At 40.9% G+C, this 23,776-nt stretch overlaps 2 protein-coding genes across 2 annotated transcripts; both read right to left on the bottom strand.

The window, feature by feature from the left end:
* Window positions 1–517: 517 nt before the first annotated feature.
* On the bottom strand, window positions 518–15,672 carry LOC118965281 (uncharacterized). The gene is made up of 2 exons (XM_090240567.1): window positions 15,261–15,672; window positions 518–4,572 (listed from the first exon to the last, which is right to left on the bottom strand). The coding sequence occupies exon 2, from the start codon at window positions 2,822–2,824 to the stop codon at window positions 1,634–1,636; it is 1,191 nt and encodes a 396-aa protein (XP_090096693.1). The 5' UTR covers window positions 2,825–4,572; window positions 15,261–15,672; the 3' UTR covers window positions 518–1,633.
* A 2,670-nt stretch (window positions 15,673–18,342) lies between these two features.
* On the bottom strand, window positions 18,343–23,462 carry LOC118965278 (uncharacterized). Its single transcript, XM_036983135.2, has 2 exons — window positions 22,976–23,462; window positions 18,343–20,331 (listed from the first exon to the last, which is right to left on the bottom strand). The coding sequence occupies exons 1-2, from the start codon at window positions 23,208–23,210 to the stop codon at window positions 19,514–19,516; spliced, it is 1,053 nt and encodes a 350-aa protein (XP_036839030.1). The 5' UTR covers window positions 23,211–23,462; the 3' UTR covers window positions 18,343–19,513.
* Between the last annotated feature and the right edge of the window lie 314 nt (window positions 23,463–23,776).

Below are 23,776 nucleotides of genomic sequence, written 5' to 3' on the forward strand. Positions count from 1 at the left end.
CTCCGACATATAAAGTACAGATCCATCCTATAAACTTCTCCCCAAATCCTAATCTACCTAACACCCTGAATAGAAAAGATCTATTCACGCGATCAAAAGCTTTCGCCTGATCTAGCGCTGCTACCATTAAAGGCAGCCCTCTATCTTTAACCCAAGTAATGGAATCCCTGATCAACTGTAGGTTCCATCTTATAGAGCGGCCCTCTACCCCGCACGTCTGATCCTCGTGGACGACGTAGGGAAGGGCTGTGCGCAACCGGTCTGCTAAAACCTTTGCAAGAATCTTGTAATCTACGCACAGCATGGTCAATGGCCGCCAGTTGCCAAGGTCAGTTGCTTCCCCCTTCTTATAAAGAAGTGACAGCACACCAACAGCCATTGATCCCCCCGGGACCCCCGTCTCAAGGATGGCCTTCAAGACTTTGAGAACCACTGGTCCAAGTATATCCCAAAACTTGAGGTAAAACTCAGCCGGCAGCCCATCCATCCCAGGCACCTTCCCTTTTCCCATCCTCCTAAGAGCGCTCTCAACCTCTTCCAGTGAGATCTGGGCCTCCATCACGTCTCTAATGTCCTCTGGCAACCGCCGGGACAAGTGTTCTAAAAACACGTTTCCCTGCTCTACATCTATTTCCCTTTCCTTAAATAAACCTTGGAAATGATCAGTTGTCACCCTGACCATTTCCTCTGGTTTACTTACTATACTACCATTTTCTTCCCTAACTCCCTTCATTACCTTCCTACTCTGTCTGGCCCTAACCGACTTAAAGAACATAGCGGAACAAGTCTCATTATGTTCTAGAAAGCCACTATGCGCACGCTCCAGGAAAGCTCGAGCCTTCTGCTCCTGCAGCTCCCTGAGCTGCGCCTTTAGGGCTGCGAATCTCTCCCAGTCAATCGACCCGCCGAGGTTGCCTGCCTCGTACTCGAGTTCAATTAACCTTTGGATACGATCCACCTCCCTCCTTTCCTCCCTTTTTTTCCTTCTACAATATCCTATTATAAAAGCCCTTATCCTCCCCTTGACTAAATCCCACCACTCTAACACCCCCTCGCACATGGACCGGAGGCCGTCAAGCCTCCGAAAGAAACAAAAAAATGCATCAACGAAAGCCTGCTCCTCCAGTATATCCCGATCTAACTTCCAGTACCCCCTACCGAAGAGGCAGACTGGCGACCCCACCTGCAGGAACACCCCGTCGTGATCCGTGAAGAAAACAGGCAACAGCCGCCCAGACAACTGACCCAAAGACCTGGATACAAAAATGTAGTTGAGCCTCCGCGCAACCCTCCTGGAGTTGCGCCATGTAGGACCGACCATTGCCGGAGTAGTGTGCAGGCCACCATCAACCAGACCATGGCAAGCCATTAGCCCAGAGATGGCACCTGCACTGCTATCACCGCCTACCCCTAAATCTATATTAAAGTCTCCTCCTATCACCAAGTGCCTGTTTGTAACACACAGGGGCGCCAGACAGTCCACCATCTCCCTCCTGTCTGCCGCCACCTGTGGCCCATACACCCCAATTAACCTATATCTATTTTCTCTAAACTTAACATCTATCCCCAAAACTCTACCCTGCATTATTACAAAAGTGTTCTCTATTTTAACCTCTCTATGCCCCCCTCCCTCTCACTTCCTGCCAAGCTCCCCCTCTATCCCTTTCTTCTTTGGTGAAGGAGGTAGCGGGGAGACACAACGTCCCATCCCCACTAACCCCTCCACCAAATCCCTCATTTCGACCTCGAGGAAGCCTGGCAGGCTGTCCCCCCACTCCTTACCCCCATCTCCCCCCCTTCCCACCCCCTCTCCTCCCTCCTTCTCCGTCACTGTCCCCGTTCCCTCTTCCACTCCTTCTCGTACCACTGTCCCCTTCTCCCTCTTCTCAGCTCCTCCACCTTCTTCCGTCCCCTTTTTCTTCTCTCCTTCTGTTCCATTCTTTTCTTCTCCTCGCCTCTTTCTTCCCACCTCATTCTTCTTCCCATCTTCTTCCTGCGCCGTCTTTTCCCCTGTGCCATCCATGCAATCCGCACGCGTCCTTTCTTTCCTCCCCCCATCCCCCGCTCCCCCCCCAGCTGCAGACGCGTATGACCTGTGACGAGCCGGGCAATCACGCCACAGGTGTGCTCTTGGGCCACACCCGTGGCAAGCCTTGGGCTCGTCACACTCCTTGGCCTCGTGCTCTTCCGACCCACAAAAACGACATTTCTTGGCGCTGCACGAGGCCAGGATATGGCCGTAGGCCATACAACGCCTGCAGAACGGGGGCTGACGTGCATAGTAGAGTGTTCCCCTGTCAGCCCCCAGGGAGAACATCGCCGGAGGATGGAGGTAGCCATCCACACTCTTCGGGGACTCCCTGAGTAACGCCTGGAACCCTCTCCTCCCGTTCCAGAAACCCAGGGAGTCCCTGAGGTACCTCGCTGAGGAGACATTGTCCATGTATCTCCCCAGAAAGGCCCTCACTTCTTCATCCTTCACGTGCGGATTGTACATGTTTACGGTGACCACCCTGAAGTTGTTCTTTGCCAGGCTGGTCACCGCATAATGGCACAGGGGTCCTTTTCTTTCCGCTTCCTTTGCCATCTTCAATACATCATCATGTTTCTCTTGCTTGTGAAACGTCACATCAAAACCCTTTTCATTTGGGTTGCCTTGAAGGCAGAGTACTTCCTTCACCTCTATCCTGAGGCATCCCATCAATATGGTCCTTCCAAAAGTTTCCCTGCCCCAAGGTTCCATCTCCTTTTCAGTCCATGAAAATCTTACGGTATTTGCTATACCAATCCCCGGAACCGACCAGGTTTGCTTGTTTGTATTCATTTTTTTTTTTTTTAAGATAAAAGCTCTCTTCAGAAAGAAGCTTCAACCTGAAGTGAAAACATCTTTAAACCAAAAAGGTGGAGCAACTAAAGGTGTTGCCTCTCCACATCTATCAAGACAACTGGAGCACTGGGCCAGACACTCTTAAATAGAACCTGGACCAGCTCAGGTGAAACACCTTCCCACTAACGAGATGGACAAGCCAGCACAGGTGTAACACATACTGACTAACGAGGTGACACCAATCAGTGCGTCCTACGTGCTAACGAGCGAAACGTGATAAAGTCCAACCTCAAAACATGAATGGAAAAACCACAGCCTGCAACACCTTTCCCCTTAAGACAACAAATATATGCTATATTTTCCCCCCACATTTTTCTAGAACTCTCGTCCCCTAGGAACAAAATAAATTGTGAAAAACACTGGCTAAACGCAAAAGTTGCTGACTGCCCACCCTTGAGACAATGCAATATCGGTAGGATGTTCCACCTCACTGTTGAGCTTCTCTCTCTTTTCAGGGTTCACTCGATAGGCATGTTGTTGAATCTGGGCCCAGTCCCCAATGTCATGCATTTAGGTTGGCACATCTGAGAATGAATCCTGATATTCTAAAAGAAGGGTAACAACAACAATATAATATCTAAAAACATTGTCAATATAATTGTACCCAAAAATGGTCAGCTGGTGGCATAAATAATTATGATTACTAAATATTACATGAATTGTAAATATGAAAATCAAAACCAAATGTTCCCCAAATTGTTAATATTTATTGGCAATAATTAACTTAATGGTGAGGCATGGAATAATAAAACATGTATCTTTTGTCAGGCTGAATGTTTGAAATATCATTTGAGTCATGCTTCTTCAGTAGTGGAATAAAGACAATTAGCATTTGAATGTTAAGAAATACTGGAGTGATGTTAGATTGTTAATACAAATGATTATATACCAATTTATTATACTGTGTCCATGTGTATATACACAAACATCTGCAACAATTATCATATTCCATGTATTTTTTTTCAACTTGTAGAAAACGGCTAGCTACATTTTGAAGTGCTGCATTTTGATTAAAGTGGGTCACCAACGCAGTAAGTGTAACACAGCTCTTTTTTTGTTCGTCACTTTTTGTTAAATAATACTCTTTCAATTCAGAGCCTGGATTTTCCCCTGAGGCTAATATCCATATCATGCTGCAATCAATTGAACAGGGCAAACGATAACTACAATGTTAAAACATTCTACATTGTGACATCATTAAAATACTCCTACTACAATGTTAAACATTCTACATTGTGACATCATTAAAATACTTCTACAATGTTAAAACATTCTACATTGTGGCATTATTTCATTGATATCATGAAACAACTCCTTCATGGATGTATTTTCTGATGTTTGATCAGAGCTCTTTTATCAGAGTATCTCATCCCACATTGATCACAGCTATAAGGTTTCTCTCCAGTGTGTGTTCTCTGGTGTGAAGTCAGCTGGCTAGATGTAGGACAACTCTTCCCACATTGATCACAGCTATAAGGCTCCTGTGTGTGTTCTCTGGTGTATTTTAAGTTCTGATGAAGATTTGCAACCTTTCCCACAGTCCGAGCAGCAATGAGATTTCTTCCCTGTGGGTCTCTGCTGGTGTTTCTTGAGGTGTTTTGAGGTGGAGAGACTCTTCTCTGCCTCATCAGCATCATGAGGTTGTTGAGGCTCCCCAGAGGATCCACGATAGTCACGTCTCTCTCCTGTGTGAACAAAAAGTCGGACAGGTGGTTTAAGGCTCACAACATCAAAAATCCACTGTAAAAAGGTGATGCCAACAGCGTAGCCATCATGTTGTACAAACAATGACGTCTGTAATGAATGTAAATTATTTGACATTTGTCTTAAGACAGTCAAGTGAAGAACAAGTCATATTTTGTCTTGTTTTCACATTAGTAGTAACATTGACGATTGTATGCTAGAAATACGTTTTTAAAGTTGTTGAAATCCTAAGCAGTGTGCCAGACAACTTTTGGTCTCCAATATAGGCACCTTTCTGTAGGTCTCTGTTGTTGTTAGGTGAAGTTATGGGTACTACAGTAGGTCTATGTTGTTGTTAGGTAAAGTTATGGGTCCTACAGTAGGTCTATGGTATTGGTATAACTAACGGTTTCCGCATTAGCATGGAGGAGTTTCTGCAACCAAATTGCGTTTTAGCAAACAGAGGGCAGAGAGCGATGCAGAGAGGGATGCACCTATTTGGGGATGTCTGATAGTATTTACGCACCACCACTAATGATTTGTGGAGCTTCTCAAAGTAATTTTTTCTTCACCTCAAACAGCAAGTAAACAAAGTCTTACTAAAATAAATTGGCGAATGACAATAGTTCCTCAAAGTATCTGTAAAATATTTCCAGCTCTCAATCTTGATTACCACTCGACATGAAAAGGAAAAATGTAATACTCTGATCCAGTGGAAATGTCATAAAATACCTGATTACATCTTATCCCTTACATAAATAGCCTACAGCTGTGTCTGTCCCAAACTCACTGGCGCGGGAAACTGAGGGCCCAGAATATTTTAAATCAAGTTTCGGACCGACAGGTGATAGAACTTGAAACATTGTATCAACTATGTAGACAGGCGCATCCAATGTGATTTAAATTTATCTGGATATTTTCTAGCTGTTTTTATTTGTTGGCTTTATGTAGGCTATTTTTACATAGTTGGCAATGGCAATAAAAGTTATTTAGATTTGTATCATTTTCGTTTTGATTTATATAGAATATAGATTAATCACAGATAATGATTGAGATAAAGACTTATAATTATTGTGACTATTATAAATTAAATGAAACTGTTCCAGTAAAATGTGATTATGAAAATCATAACTGGCACCAGATCAGTAGAAATGGTCAGATAAATTGGCACTACAAATGGAAAAGGATGCCGACTGCTGTTGTAGCCCATTACTGGAAACTTCAGGAGCATAAGTTCAGAATTTTCGAAGGCCAGCAGCAGCGGGAGGAGGAAAAGTTTTGTTTTCTTATGGTTATGCTATCTTGATCTCTGGTTCACTCAAGTCATTTGTGTGTCTCAATTATTTAATAAAAAAGGGTGATTCCTATGTTGATGATGTAAAGAATATTTGCTGCTCTGTGGTATGTAATGAGGAGCAACCAGACGCTGCACTCATTTATGAAATGTCTTATTCCAGTTACTAATAAGCATGCACCAATTAAGAAAATGACTGTAAAAGCTGTTAAATCCCAGTGGATTGACGAGGAATTGAAAAATGGTATGGTTGAGAAGGATGAGGCAAAAGGAATGGAAAATAAGTCTGGCTGTACAACCGATTGGCAAACGTCCTGCAAATTGGGAAATCATGTGACAAACTGAATAAAAAGAAAAACGACACAATGAAACAAAGATAAATGACAAAGAATGATAGTAAAACGCTTTTGAGAACCTTACATACAATTTTGGGAAAAAAGGCAAACTCTGCTCCATCATTAACTGAATCAGATGGCTCATTCATCACAAAGCCCACTACTTTTATGATTTTTTCATTGGCAAGATTAGAAAACTTAGGCATGACACACCAGCAGCAAACGCTGACACTACACTTCCAAGTATATCTGACCAAATTATGAAAGAAAAGCATTGTAATTTAGAATTCTGTAAAGTCAGTGTGGAAGAGGTGAAAAAGTATTGTTGTCTATCAACAATGACAAGGCACCGGGGTCTGACAATCTAGATGGAAAATTACTGAGGATAATAGCGGACTATATTGCCACTCCTATTTTCTGTATATTTCATTTAAGCCTACTAGAGAGCGTGTGCCCTCAGGCCTGGAGGGAAGCTAAATAGTCAGCTCCAGGTAAAATGTTGCACTTATTCAGCCATTCTGTGACCAAAAAAAAGCTACATATGGACAGTACCAAAATAAACTGACTCTGGAAATGACAAAGCGTCTCGTAACCTTGCTGGAAATGGGACAAACGGACCCCTTCTGTGGTAACAGACTGGGACGATTTGTAATCAAATCTAATTCCCAGGAACGGGGTTCATATGAACCACAGAGACTGTGTGAGATAATAACATGGCTCTGTCCAACTCTGCTTGTTCCCTCGACTCCACTACCAATCACCAATCTCCAACAGGGCCCTTTACCTGTATCACTAGACACTTCATAGTGAGCTATAGGTAGGAATCAGCAATGAATCCCAATAATGAGCCACATATGGGAGGGGTAACCCTTTGTGGACAAATCTCTCAACGTATTACTGCTACCCTGGGGAGATTGATATACCCCTTGAACATCGGCTCCAATCCTCGTCGGATGTGGCAGGGTTTGCAAACTATTACAGACTACAAAGGGAAGCCCAGCCAATAGCTGCCCAGTGACACGAGCCTACCAGACGAGCTACATTACTTCTATGCTCGCTTCGAGGCAAGTAGCACTGACACTTGCATGACAGCATCAGCTGTTCCGGACGACTTTGTGATCACGCTCTCCGCAGTCGATGTGAGTAAGACCTTTAAACAGGTTAACATTCACAAGGCCACAGGGCCAAACGGATTATCAGGACGTGTACTCCAAGCATGCGCTGACCAACTGGCAAGGGTCTTCACTGACATTTTCATCCCCTGTCGAAGTCTAATACCAATATGTTTCAAGCAGTTACAATGGAGGTCATAAGTCATACCACCCCTCCAAAGAAGTGTTTCTTACTATATTAAACAACATTCCTTTAGCAAAATATTCCACCTATTTAATTAAGACGACTCAGAAAATAAAAACGAATATTTCATATGTGAGTGTACCCCTTTAAGATATCAAGTCTCTGGGAAAATGGAAATGTACTCCCTCCAATCATTAGTTTTAAATTTACTCGATGTTTCATGTAACTCATTAAATCTTTCTCCAAATAAACTCAACCTGCAATCCATTGTGGTTGTTGGTATTGTTGACCTTGTGAACCCCCTCTCTGACCCTGCCAGCTCTCCGAGTTCCTGCGTGTTGGCCACTCCCCCTTTGGGGTTCAAAAGGTTCCCTACCTCTTCTCCGGACTACTCCTGATGACTGCCCACAACTCCATGCCCAGTGACCATAGCCTCCACATCTATAACAGGTGAGGTTAGCCCCTCTGTCTGGATCTTGATTGTAGCTTGGCCATCCTGTAGAAGGTGGTTGCCCCCCATACACATTCCTTTGGGGTGTCATCAATCCCGCCATAGTCTGCACCACAGCAGTAACAGTGTCACTGGTGTTGGCTCCAGAAGGTTGTGGTGCAGGTTGAGGAGTGCTGGTTAGAGGCATCTGTTTTGCTGGCACTCTGCCAGTTGCTTAAAGACTTTATTCTGTAGTTGCTTTATTTCATCCTCTTCCTTCCTTTTTCCTTCTCTCCATCTCAGTGAATTCCATCACATTCTTCGCAGTGATCCCTACCACTTTTCCACACTCTGTGCGCACCTGATCCGGCAGCCCTTTCATGTACTATTCCAGAAATAGATGTTTCATCTCAAGCTTATCTGGCTTAGGGTCAATTATTTCATCAACTGAGGCCTGGGTTGAGTGGGGTATTTCCTCCTGATGGCAGTCCACATCCCATTGCGGTATTGATCAAATGGACTCTTTATGGCAAACATCGCTCTCATCCCTGCATCATTCATGAGTTCATGACATTCCTGGTCCCCCATGCATCTATTCATGACAGCCACCATGTCTGTGTTAAAGGAATTAAAGTCAATCAGCAGAGTTTATTCACGAGAGTACTGAACACGATACAGGTTACCACAGGTTATAAACTGAAAATGACATCATCAGTTCCAGTACCAACCCGTCTCTTCTCCCTCCCTGGTACAAAGGCAGTATCTCAAGCCTTCCCACATCGTCTCCCTACCAATTTAATATAATTTATGAGTCAAGGTCTTCTTGTGTAGATAAGCATTCTAGCCAGTCTGAAGATCTCGTTCATTCATTTCTACCAAGGAACAGACAGTCATTGTTCTAACTCTTGACCACATTTACACACATTATATTCAGCACTGGGATCAAGAAAGAAAACTCATACATATACAGCAACATAATAGTATTCTGATTAGTCAGTCCTGATTGAAATGTATACATAATTAGTCATCATTGATAAAAATTCCCTTAACAGTCTCCTACTGTCAGTTCATCCGCTGCAGTCAGGCTCTCAAAGGCCTTCACCCACCTACATCCAGACTCTTCTGGTAGCGGCAGAGCTTCTACTAGAGTCTGCAAGTCCCTGTGAGCCCAAGGTTTGTATACTGTTTGTCCACCAGGTAGTTAGTTGTCTTAGTGGCATCATGTAAGCACCACCCTGTTTGGTCTTGCGCCTGGTGTGGTGTGCGGGAGCAGACTGTTGAGCCCATAGGCCCCCCTCAAATACGCCACAGATGAATCTTTGGTCAAGTTCACACTGTGGTGGCCCAACCCGGGGTGTCTTCACCATCTTCATATTCCTTGGTTCCTTGGCTCTGCGTACCAAGCCTGATGAAATGTACACCTGGCCCTGATGTCGGTGTGCATTGATTCAGCTTAGTCTGTTCTTTACGCCTTATTTCAATCCATTCCATGTCTTTCATAGTCCGTTCCAGTATTTTCACTGCTCCCTCCTCCTTTCTGTCTTGGGGTTCATTCCATACTCTCCTCGGCTCCTCTTCTTCCTCTTGGGTATTTGTCAGGCTTCTCTCAGTCCATCTGATTCCATTATCAGAGGATCCACTTTCACTCCTGCTGTATATGCTCATATTTCCTCCTTCCATCTGTACTTTACTTAGCTCAGCCACTCCTCTGCTCAGCTCTCTGACAGCTTCCACCAGAGCCTGTATTTCTTATTTTCTTCCCTCTGACGCCAGGCACCATTCTTGTCCACTGCTGCCATCCTCTGGTCTTTTGTGGTAGTTTACTGTCGCTGAGAGATCCAGTACAGGTGCCATTATTCGTGGACTATCATAGGGTGGTGGCACTTTAGGGAGTTCCAGGTATAGTCTACCTCCCTGTGTTTTTGGTGGGTTTTCATCCGTGCACATTTTCTTGAGTTTTTCCAGCATAGCCAGTCCTATGCGTTCCTTCAATTTAGCCTTCTCCATTTCTTCCTTGATTTTACCCTTACTCGGCTCTCCTCCCTGTTTCCACTCGGAACAGGTTTTGTATGCTTTACGCTTCAGCGCTTCCAGCATTCTACCAGGCTCCCCGTCGACTAGGAGCCCGTTGGGTGCGGCAATACTGCCCTCTTCTATCCATCATCTGTATAATTGTTCTCCTTTCTTTCTCCAATCTTTTCCTCCATTGGTCTCTAATGCTGATTTCAATGTTTTCAACACCTTCTCTGCCTCCTGATTAGCTATTGTCTAATGTATTTCAATTACTTGTTTTAATTTGAATACAATATCAATTATCAGGTTCAATTGTGTGCTGCCTTAGAATGTGTCCCAATCTAGCCACTGTCTAGTAAATACCTTGCACTTCTCGTTTACCGTTTCAAAACATAACCTAGGTCTCACACCTGTTATTTACCCGAAGGTCATACAAACTTGGTATTAGTATGTCGACTTAATACCTAATGTACTATAATCATACGGTTCGACTCTCTCAAGCCTTACAAACATACACGGTTGAATCACTCAAACCTTGCAAACATACACGGTTGAATCACTCAAACCTGCAAACATACACGGTTGAATCACTCAAACCTGCAAACATACACGGTTGAATCACTCAAACCTGCAAACATACACGGTTGAATCACTCAAACCTGCAAACATACACGGTTGAATCACTCAAACCTGCAAACATACACGGTTGAATCACTCAAACCTGCAAGCATACACGGTTGAATCACTCAAACCTGCAAACATACACGGTTGAATCACTCAAACCTGCAAACATACACGGTTGAATCACTCAAACCTGCAAACATACACGGTTGAATCACTCAAACCTGCAAACATACACGGTTGAATCACTCAAACCTGCAAACATACATCAGTTTGAATCACTCAAACCTGCAAACGTGGAATTCAACGTTTTCAGTACCTTTTCTATTTCTAATAACATTTTAGTACATATGTCTATGTGTATACTCGTGTAAATTAATTTAAAAAAGCAAAATAAATCTACCTTATTTCTCAACACACTCAATCCTGCAATGTGGGTCCCCTAGGAATATTCAGTCCCTGACTGCAATATTCAATGTACTATCATACGCTAGGTAAATTATTCCATATGAACTGTGTCCCCGACACTTCTTTAACCCCTTAGGTCATTCACACATGGTATTAGTACCCTGACTTAATACCCAATGTACCACAGTCACTCGGCAAACTTAGCTTATTTCCAATATAACCCAGGTCCCTGACCTGTATTTAACTGTTATATTCCCGTTCCCCCACAATCACACTAGTAGGTACACCTACCCAACCACAGGCAAACCAACAGGTCCCTGACCTATCTAGTACATTGCATTCGTTATCATATGGTAATTTACCCCCAATAGTCCCTGACTATTTCCATGTATTCACATTCATAACATGTAGTCCCTGACTATCCACTCATTCAGTATATTTCATTTACACATTGCAAAATAGGGATGATCAATTAAAATTGCATTCACCACAGTTTTGTCTATATTGTTATAATATTTTTATACTAGGTATAGGGAATTATAATTTGGTAACTTACATCAGACAGGGTTTCTCACAAAATGAATTTGGATAATGCCAATGTGCAGAACTTTAGTTATTCCACAATAGGTGTCTGCTTACCTTTTTTTGGTAGACCGGTCTTTTTGTGTGAGACACCGTCCGACGACAGTAACGGCCAATTGGCTGGCACGCCAATGTCCAGCAAAGTCCTTCACCAGATACGTTCAGGGTCACCAATTGTCAGGGTTGCGTCAATTCGAATCTGGTATCAGGTTAAATATGACAATGAGTCACCGATTGTATGCTATGTATTTTTTATAAGCTAAGCAATAAATGGTAAATGCAATTTTCGTATATACGGGCTCTCTGTCCCAACTCGCAGGGCAAAACAGAGAACTGACTTGTTCCTGACAAAGATATTATAATATACTCTGATGACAGAAGTAGTTCCTGCTTCCGAGCCGGCCTGTCAGAGTAGAGACCGGGCGTGGTTTAGACTCACCCAGCCTATCGTTGATTGTTGGCGCAGAGGCTGGTCCCAGCCCCCTAAGCCCTTCAGCGGTCAGTCACTGTAGCTGTGTAGAATATACAGTTATCAGGCACCTGGCTCCTGTTATCTAACAAAATACCATTTGTTCTCGCAACACTACGTTCTGAATGTGCCCCCCCAACTCATTGCACAGTTCCTGTCTTCATGTTATTCTGTATTTTTCCATCATGAGAAAGGCCCATGGCACTGAAACTGTTAACAATGTCTCAAGACAGCTATGTTGCATGACACATACATCCACACAAGCCAACAGCAGATAATATTAAATTACATATATGGTAACGGGCTATATTGCATAACACAGAATCCTCATACCTCCCAGGTTCCTGAACCTGTGTAGGGATATGAATAGTACCATTTTTGTTTGAAATTCAGGGTAGTGTAGTGAATTTTGTTTGTGTTTATTTTTTATTTTACGTAATTAGCATGATTTGTTAATCCCAATTTTTTTTGCGTTTTGGTTATTTTTTAAAACCCCGTACAGTAGGTGGCAGCAATACACCTGATGAGTGTCGTCTGACTATAAACCTCAGAAGAAGACATGGTAGGAACCAAAGTGTTGGTCAGTGTTTCCAGTTGACCCTAATTAGATGTTACATTACATATTGTTTTCTTACTTCATGTAGCCTGCTAGCTAGCTAACATATTCATACTTCGCTTACTCCTCGCTGATAAGATACCGCTGCACAAACATGCTTATCTAGGCCTACAAAAGCACTGGTACCAGGCAGTATTTGCTAGCTACGTTTGCTCTGACTCTTAATAATTATTACATTTAGCAAGCTAGCTAGCCTGCTAACTAGCGATTAGCAGCTAACATTATTTGAGCAACACCTTGCTAAGAAAAGACAATTGTTATATAAATAATCTAATATCAAGCATTACTAGCAGACCAAAGCTCTGGTTAAACCGGATGCCCTCAGATAACTCTGGGCCCAGTGTCCTCAGTCAAGTTTAGAGCCTACGTGCAATAACATGATTATCCGAAGGACACACAGCTGCCATCACGCAAATATACTCCCCTGTAAACTACAAAGAACATCCTGCAACACTAACGAGCTTAGAGTGCCAAACTATCTCACTGACATTGACCCTTGCATGCACTCCTGCAAAGACAGGAAACACCTGAGCCTAAAGCAGACATTACCAGTCCCTAAATCCACGCTTCCTTGACACACATACATTTCATGAGCACTGTACACTCGACACTCTACCCCCCCCTACTGGTCGGGTGCCAAGAGCAAAAGACTTTGCTGTGCACCAATGGGGCTCCTGCTCTGGCTAGAGCAGGCCCGCCTCCAACTCTTCAGGACCAGTCAGAAGACCAACACGACGAGACTCCACCTACATTATTCTGTGTATACGTTCTGCTGTAAACTCTGGCTAAGCACCCCCTTTCTGGGCTGACTTCTTCTGAGCCAAAGGAATAGGGTCCGTGCATGTTAAACTGCAGGACAAGATATCTTTTGACTCAATAAACTACCTTTTTGCTATACTTGATTACACTCTGTCTAGCGTCCATGATTTGGTCTCACTCTCCTGTTTTACAACACCAACACAATCTTTCGCCTTTAATGTAATGGCATGAAAAGAATTGCCAGAATATTATACAATGACTTATCAACAGCTCTAACAATTTGACCCAACAGGAAATCGACACTGGCAATTATAGAAAGAGCCATTTACTATATAACCATTGATTCTTGAAGAATATAACTTATAAATGCCTCAAATGTTTCAACCATATTACCCCACCAGAAACCAAAACATAAGCTTGTATAACGCCACTGTTTGTAAACTAATACTATGTGGCTGAGGAGTAGGGTCGATTCAAGCGTTCTGACCTCACAATGACAGTAAAGCACCCAAGCTAACTGGCTAACGTTGGATAGCTTGCTAGACACAAATGAGAGAAAACCTCACTCTTAACATTTTACTTGCCCTAGCAGAGCTGGTTAGGCTGTTTTCATGTTATCCAGAGCGTTGGTGACTAACTGTGCTGCTGGCAACAATTTAATTTGAGCTTTTTCTGCCTACGTTTACTGACACCTGGACATATTCAACGGGTGTTGAGCGTTATTAAATTAATCAATTCTGCGCTCTAATCAAGTCAATAAACATTTAGTACACTCAGACGAGAGTGCTCTGAAATTGGAGTAGAAGTTTATGAATTAGAATTTATGCCCCCGAATTAACAATGTCCATTGAGCGCGACCCCTTGGATAACATGAATAATCAGGTCAATAAACGTTGGGTAGTTAGTTAAAATATAGTTACTATACTGGCAAGTTTGATGTATAAGTAGCCAACTAACGTTAGGTAGCTAGCTCACATAACGATACATACTGCTGTAAAGATATGCTATGCATTTTGTAAGGATAGTGTAGCTAACATAACGTGTAACATAACTTAATTGAAAAGTCATTACTTTATTACATTGCTCAACATTTGTCATAATTATTTAAAGCAATGAATTTGTATCCGCTCTCGTTGGACTTCGGCTGCATATTTTCCTCCATTTTCTTCAAATCTGAAAACGATGTGAAGCCACGCCCATTTCCTGAAGAATTGCATTATGGGCCCTAAAGTACTGCGTGTATACGTCATATTTTGGCAAATTTAGTACGACATCCGGGAACTGTTGGCATACTAACTACATCATACTATGACCAATAAGCATGCCATATACTCTATTAACATCACAAATAGTGCGGTTAGTATGAGTATTCTAACACAGCTCAGGACTCTGGGCAGCCATTTTGTTTGTTTAAAAACTAGGTTGCCCCTTTAAAAAAGCCACACAATCAATCAACCAATCTGCAGTTCAACCAATAACAAAGCTGTAATTACACCACTGTTTTGGTAATAAGATGATGGGGCTGGAGAAATGTAACTACTCTCAAATTCATAGACAGACCTATGGATGCAAGGACTGACCATCCATGATATCAACATTATAGTTTTAACCATGTTATGAGGCTATACAGTGTTGGTTTACATTGTTTCTAAACATTGGAGTAAAAAAAGTTTATTTGGGGTTCTGATGGGGTAACCAGTTGAACTAAGCTCATGAGGCATGTGCTATATTCTTCAAGAATCAATGCCTATAAATAAATAATTTAAAAGTCCAAATATGGATGTAGCAATTGCAAATTTCCCCTTTAACACCAAACATCAGTTCAACAGCCGCAGAGTTTGTGCCTCTGTTTGAAGACAGTACTTACTAGTGTTAATCGTTAGAACTATCGGACGCCTTAAGATGCGTTTGGGAAACCGGGCCCAGATATCCAGTTTCCTCCTCTTCTTCATTGTTCGATGTGACAGTCACCTCCCCCTCCTCTTCTTTCACTGAAACGTCGTCGTCCTCTTTAACTCTGAACGAGTCTTCCTCTTATTTAACGGTGACGTCTTTCTCTTCTTCTTTCACGGTAACAGCCTCAACCTCTACTTGTTTTTGTATTGTAACAGCCTCCTCTTCCTCCTCCTCTTTCACGAGAGCTTCTTTCTCCATCTAGCAGATCTCCTCTTCTTCAGAAGGAATGGGGTTAAGTTTGAGACAGGAGCTATGAGGCATGTACTGAAGTCGCTAAACGGTATAATTCAAAGTAGTGTCACTTTATCAGCAGCACGTGATCAATGAAGTCTGAAGAATCATTTCCTCGAACACCTGATTGGTTTGGACTTGGGCTCGTTCGACATTGCAGCCGACAGTGCAGGTGGCTGCTACCTGACTAATTTACAAATCACCTTGCATCATAAATAACTACTTGTTATTATTTATAAATCAGTCAGCCAGTCACCGTTTACCCACAACGCAGCATGGATTTGATGCTCTCGATCACGGCCAGTGGTTTAATATATGACATAATGGCTTCGCTGCTACGTGTGGGGGATGTCATCTATAACAATGTGGCTGTTCGAAATTCTGTGTCGCTCAAAGCTTTGAGTAATTAACCTTTTTTTTTTACACAATTGGCTGGAAAGAGCCAATGCTCCAGGAAGCTTTGTTTCCCCATCACTGCTTTTCAGCATGTTTTCAGTGAATTAGACTACAGGAGTTTTGTAACTTTTTCCACCTTGGCTTACTGTTAGTTGGATTCTAACTGGTCTCCGGTAGTTGGTCTCGCTGACCATAACCGTGCTGGTTGGCTACACTGGTTAGGCTAATAGCTAGTTGGCTAAATAGCTGATGTTAGCTGGCTGGCTAAGATAACTGCATATAGCTAACATTCTTTGATTGTTGGTTAGATGGTGTTATGTATTTCCAAAACATTGGTTTACTTTAATCACTCAAGTCATGAGCGCAAATTATTGGTTTAGTATGAAGTTCTACATTTTAAGTTATTTCTGTTGTAGTTTACATCACAGGGAATAGGCTGGTCCTCCATATTACTTCACACCTGACTTTATCATTCTTCTGAATTCTGATTGGTTTTATGTAACAACTCCAAAAATAGAACTGTGAGGTGTAACTTTGCAATGGGACTTAAAACATTTATATATTTTATTTGCTCTTTTAAACTTAACCATTTTATTTATCTCCGTAGCCCACTCACTTTACATTTTTAGATAATAAAGCATTTGACCTTTCCACTGTGTTAACAATGGAGGATTGGTTGATTTTCAGTTTAAGTATTTAAGATGATTGACGAGAAAAGTATCGTCCAACCATCGGGTAACTTGCTTCATGGACATCAAAGGTGAGGGTGAAATTCAGATGTTCACTGCTTGTATTGATGAAGGAGTGGAATCGATGAAGTTCCTCTGCTGTCCTCTGGAATAGAAGGAACACGTCATCAAAGGAAGCCATTTACAGAGCCTGATGAGGTGCTAGAATTGATTTTTAGTGTTGATAATTACGTTCTTCTCAAACAACCCCACATACAGATTGGCCTAATTAGATGCTATTTTTTAAACTGCAAAGACCATAATCCATTGCGCATTTTAAATGTTTTCTTTACTCAAGTATGACAATTGGGTAATTTTTACACCACTGTTTCTTTTACACCTGCTATGTAAAAGAAACAAAATAATACATTATAGTCAATGATATCTGGGATCCTTGGGACATCTCTACCCTAAACCCTAACTGTAACCCCTAATTTAACCATTTGAAATGTCAACTTCAACGGGCTAGGGACGTCCCAAGGATGTATCTCTACCTAAAAATATGTGATCTAAGTGATTGATAGTTGGTATTCAGCAGTTATAAAGCCTAATTTACTTTAATGAACTACTAAAATAGTGATTTTGTCAGACAGCAGCTCTACACTTTATTGACTGACTTATCCATTCATCCTTCCATCCCTCCTTAGCCTTCCTCTCCTCTGAGGACCCAGTGAGGGTGGAGCTCAGTCAGAGAGCTGTTGAGGGACTGGTTAGGAAGAACACTTCTACAGCCAGAGAGGTCACACATGGTTTGGATGGTAAATATTTATCTCCCCTTAGCGGTTCATCACGTAAACAAAAGGGAATATGTTCCATCATCTATGTTTATTTACATTAGTGCAATTTATCCACTGATATTGGTGTAATTTCTCACCCTTTTTGGCTGTATGAAAGTTAATTTCCCCTCAGACACACATTTGTTCTTTCATATTATGAAGGTAATTTGTGTCAAATGTACTTTTCCCCACTCATTCACCCCACCTCTTTATATTGAGTGGTCTGACTGCATCCAGACTATGTCAAAGGCCCATCCTGGTAGATCTGAACCTAATGCAGCTTGGAGTGATCGGATGACAGAAGTCACATTTAGGTACCAGGTGTAACTGAGGCCATAGATGCTTCATATCCATTACTTTGCGTGTTTTATATACTATGACTGAATGTGTTTCTTTCTGTGTTACAGGGGCAGTCAAGAAATGGAACAGCAAGGCCACAGAACATGACATAAGCAGAGCTGTGGGAGACCACCTCAAGCCCCTGGTAGAGCTGGGGGTGGTGTTTTACCAATCCACCACGCCTTCAGCAGGCTTGAATAGTGGAATTGATCTGTTTGATCCATTTGTTTGTTTCAGTTTTCAGTAGTTGAATCCTGTGATGTATTGTTCATTTCAACATTTTTCATTTTCAACAAATGCACTGGGTTGGTTGAAAAGTGATACTAAACTTACATACCATGCACTATATTGACATATTGAAAGATATACTAAATTTATACTGTTTTTCATACTAAGATGGACCATGCACTATATTGACAAGGTAGAAGATAGCATGAAAAACAGTATAAATTCAGTCTGAGATGGACCAAGATATGCCTTTGCACATATTTGTTCATTGGTTTAGCAAGAGTCTGTTGATTGGTTCATTTGTTTTGCAATATGATCAAATCAAGCTTTATTTATATAGTACATTTTAGACATGGATTCAAGACAATGGCTTCACAGGAAAAAAACAAATAAAAATAAACTGAAATATTTAGTACACAACAAACAGAAACTTAACTGAAAGACTGAGCATTTTAAGGAAATGTCATTGATTAAAATATTAACAATTGGATGCAACATCCAACACAAAATATAAGCTTGTTTTACTCCAATATTTGTTCTAACGTTCTCCATCAAGAAACCCAAAAAACTAAAGTCAAATTAAACGTTACAGGAATTGTAAATATGAAATATCAAAATCAAATATACACCCCTTTGTTAATATGTATTGGCAATAATTAAATTAATGAATGGTGAGGCATGGAATAATAAAACATGTATCTTTGTCAGGCGGAATGTTTGAAATAAGAGGTGATTTGATTCATACTTCTTCAGTCGTTGGATAAAGACAATTAGCATTTGAATGTTGTAAAGAAATACTAGAGTGATGTAGGATTGTTAATATAATGTATTATACTGCATCCATGTGAATCGGCGACAAGTACGTTGAAATTAATTTATCAAGTCATTGAAAAAAGACCTGAAAATATTTTTATTTTATTTTATAAACAAAACACGACATCATCATACAAACAACATCACACCTGCTCTTTTTTTGTTAGTCACTTTTTGTTAATTTACATAATAGTAATAGATGTAAACAGATGGCTACATTTTGAAGTGTTGCATTTTGATTCAAGAGGGTCACCAACGTGGTAAGTGTAACACAACTCTTTTTTTGTTAGCACATTTTTGTTAAATCACATAAATAATACTCTCAATTCAGAGCCTGGATTTTTCCCCTGAGGCTAAAATCCATATCATGCTAAAATCAAATGAACAGGGGGCAAACATTTAGGGTGCTACATTGTGAAATTCATTCAAATACTCAGACTACAATGTTAAAACATTCTACATTGTGACCATATTTCATTGATATCGTGAAACAACTCCTTCATGTATGTATTTTCTGATGTTTGATTAGATATATTTTATCAGAGTATCTCTTGTCACATTGATCATAGCCATAAGGTTTCTCTCATGTGTGTGTCCGCTGGTGTGATATCAGGCTGTTTGACTGAGTAAAACTCTTCCCACATTGATTACAGCTATGGGATTTCTCTCCTGTGTATTCTTTGGTGTGATTTCAGGCTGCTTGACTGAGTAAAACTCTTCCCACATTGATTACAGCTATAAGGTTTCTCTCCTGTATGTATTCTCTGGTGTATTTTCAGATAGACAGATGTAGCAAAACTCTTCCCACATTGATCACAGCTAAAAGGTTTCTCTCCTGTGTGTATTCTCTGGTGTATCTTCAGATAGCCAGATGTAGCAAAACTCTTCCCACATTGAGTACAGCTGTATGGTTTCTCTCCTGTGTGTGATATCTGGTGTGATATCAGGCCGCTTGACTGAGTAAAACTCTTCCCACATTGATCACAGCCATAAGGTTTCTCTCCAGTGTGTATTCGCTGGTGTGATTTCAAGTTGCTTGGCTTAGTAAAACTCTTCCCACATTGATCACAGCCAAAAGGTTTCTCTCCAGTGTGAATTCTCTGATGTATTTTAAGGTCTGCTGAAGAGGTGAATCTCTTCCCACAGTCTGAGCAGCAATGAAGATTCTCTCCAGTGTGTATTCTCAGGTGTAGTTTAAGTGAATCTGATTTTAAGTAACTCTTCCCACAGTCAAAACAGTGGTGAGATTTCTCTCCTGTGTGTACTCGCTGGTGTATTCTCTTATGTAGTTTAAGTGAATCTGATCTTGAATAACTCTTCCCACAGTCAGAGCAGTGGTGAGATTTCTTCCCTGTGGGTCTCTGCAGGTGTTTCTTGAGGTGTTCTGATCTGGAGAGACACTTCTCTGCCTCGTCAGCATCATGATGTTGTTGAGGATCACCAGAGGATCCACGATAGTCCTGTCTCTCTCCTGTGTGAACAACAAAGTTAGACAGATGGTTAAAGGCTCAAAACAGCAGAAATCCACTGTTTATTTGAGTTAAAAGGTGATGCCCAGAGCGTACCCATGAAGTTGTCTGTTAAATTATTTGACAAATGTCTTAAAACCTTCAAGTGAGCAACAATTTTATATTGTTTTCACATTAGTAGTAAAATCGATGATTGGAGGCTAGAAACAAGTTATTAAAGTTGCTGAAACTCTAAGCAATGTGCCAGACGACTTTTGGTCTCCAATTTTGGCCCCTTTCTGTGTTTGCTAAAAATGGCCGCACGAGGGCGGAGCACACACAATTTGGTTGCAGAAACTCCTCCCTGCTAATGAGGAAACCGCAAGTTATGGATGTAGTATATCTGGTAATGAGGAAACCACTAGTTATGGATGTAGTATATCTGGTAATGAGGAAACCACTAGTTATGGATGTAGTATATCTGATAATGAGGAAACCACTAGTTATAGATGTAGTGTATCTGGTAATGAGGGAACCACTAGTTATGGATGTAGTATATCTGGTAATGAGGAAACCACTAGTTATGGATGTAGTATATATGGTTGGAGCAAAAATGGTGAGCGAAGATTTCAGTTTTTCACAATGTATTCTGAATATTACAGCGCAAGATCAGAGCAAGATCAGGAGTGCTACTCAAGGAAACTAATTTTAAGCGTTGTGTCGCTATTTACTAATTCACCACCGTGGGGGAAAACTCAGGGGAGGTCTCATAGGCTGACAGCAAAAATAGCCTCCATTTACAGGTTGAATATGAGTGCATTTCACACTACTTTTGGATTATAATTGTCAGGCTCGCTTGAATCTCCTGCTTTGTGTAATGTTTGTGTTTGTCTCAAATCAAGTGCTTCATACTTAATAAACACTTACACCAGTAAAATGCTCATTGGCTAGCTTTTCCATCAGCCTGACAATGAGGGTTTCTAAACTAAGTGTTTGCCAAATTGGCCCATAACTTCACCTAGCAATAACATAGACCTACTGTAGGACCTATAACTTCACCTAACAACATAGACCTACTGTAGGACCCCTAACTTCACCTAACAATAACATACACCTACTGTAGGACCCATAACTTCACTAACAATAACATAGACCTACTGTAGGACCCATAACTTCACCAAACACCATAGACCAAGGACTATAAATCATTTAATATTTCAGGTGAAACATGGAATCTAAAATGTCTTTGTCACGACATTTTATAACCTGATCACCAGATAATTTTGTGAATAATCCCACTAGACTACTCTTTAATGTGTTGTCATTCTAAATGTCCTGAATAAAGGAAAATAGCTCTGTGTGTTGTTCAATAGCCTATCCATCAAGGAACCGTTCTCTACACATTATGAGCTAAGTATCTCTGTGCGCAAACAGACTAACGAGACACTACTGTAAATCAAGCAGACAATAACACATTATAAACATCAATTTGTTAAGGATGTTTGATCCAACGTGGAGCACGGCATAACTGTCTTTACCAGAGTAATGAATGAAGAAGCACTTTGGTTGTTGTTGCATGTCGTGATGTTTGTCATGTGACTGTCATTCAGAAAACGATTTCCTGGATCAGCTGATGATAGTTGAACATGTGACTGTAACTAAATAGCTACAGAATTAAATATTATGTGTAATTATTGAAGAACCGCATTAATGACAGTATCCATTTGGGTGTTGTCAATAAAGTTAAGGTGACTCTCGGTTAGAACCATTGGATTTTGCAAACTCAAATGATTTAGGATTTCTGTGTCCATGAAAACTGTTTTCCCAGCATAATATAAGGCGAACACTAAATGGTATGTAGTTAGAGTGCATTTCAGAGATCTGAATACAAAAAAACTGTACTAACAGGAAAATAACCGAAACCACAAGGCCAAATCTACACTGGAGGAGCTTACCAAGATGACATTGAATGTTCCTGGGTGGCCTAGTTACAGTTTGGACTTAAATCATATTGAAAGTCTATGGTAAGACTTGAAAATGGCTTTCTAGTAATGATCAACAACCAACTTGACCGAACAGGAAGGATTATAAAAAGAATAATGAATATTCACATGAAAATCAGTCGCCTATTGGATGACATCACGACTTCCCATCAAGACAACTCCTTGAATACCTTACTATGACATCACTCACAACTTCTTGTTTCCAGTTGTTTAAAAAAAACACTATTTTGCTCAAAACATTTATTTGTTTCCCTTTAGTGTGTTTATACTTTACTGTATTTATATGTCACTTTTCAACAGGAAAATGTGAAAAATCACTGGAGGACATCATGAACAATTCATACAGTACAAAAACATATTCAAGTGTAGAACGCCCTTTTAAAAATCATACATTAGTTCAACAACTGCAGAGTTTTGGCCCCTGTTTTATGAGATAGAACTCACTGTATTTACTGGTGTTAATCAGATCAATGTCCCTGTTTTATAAGATAGTACTCACTGTATTTACTGGTGTTAATCAGATCAATGTCCCTGTTTTATAAGATAGTACTCACTGTATTTACTGGTGTTAATCAGATCAATGTCCCTGTTTTATAAGATAGTACTCACTGTATTTACTGGTGTTAATCAGATCAATGTCCCTGTTTTATAAGATAGTACTCACTGTATTTACTGGTGTTAATCAGCTCCCCAGTCTTCTCTTCTTCGTCCTCCTCTAATGTGACAGTAATCTCCCCCTCTTCATCCTTCATTCCAAAAACGTCTTTCTCTTCTTGTTTTACTGTAACATCTTCTTCTTCCTTCTCCTCTTTCACAACAATGTTCAGCCCCAGAGCATCTTTCTCCGTCCAGCAGACCTCCTCTACTTTAACAGGAGGGGAGAAGTTTAGGGAACTCATGGTCGGTGATGTTTATCATTAGCGACAAGACTAGTGCTAACTTAACCAGCCAGCTACTATAGCTGACTAATACAAAATAACGTAATATTACATTAAATAGGTTAACAAGTAGATACAACAGTAGTGTGTCTAAAACACAGTAGCTAATATCCACCGAAAGCTTATAAATAGCTTGAATCTTTCGGCTTTGTTGGCTAGCAAGCTACAGAGGTGGTTGACGAGCTGTTTCTGAAGACCCGTCCACTAGATTATACGTCATGCTGGCAGCATCGCCTGAAAGACGCACATCGCCGTCTGCTGAATGGAGGGGAAACGCAGTTAAGGATCATGTTTTATTTTCAGACAAAGATTATTTTAAATGGATTTAATTAAATAATACTATTATATTGAGACATACAAAGACAGGAATGTGTTGATTGATTAGTGTGAATAAAAAATGTTTACTACAGCACATTTAAAGCAGATTAATTTAAGTCATACTAAATCTAAATAAGTAGCTAGCTACTGTAGGTCTATACTGCTCCTACATGGTGTAACAATACATCATGTAGATGTATATAATGAAC

This window comes from Oncorhynchus mykiss, chromosome 7 (assembly GCF_057628025.1).
Source record: "Oncorhynchus mykiss isolate SJ-2025 chromosome 7, ASM5762802v1, whole genome shotgun sequence".
NCBI lineage: Eukaryota > Metazoa > Chordata > Actinopteri > Salmoniformes > Salmonidae > Oncorhynchus > Oncorhynchus mykiss.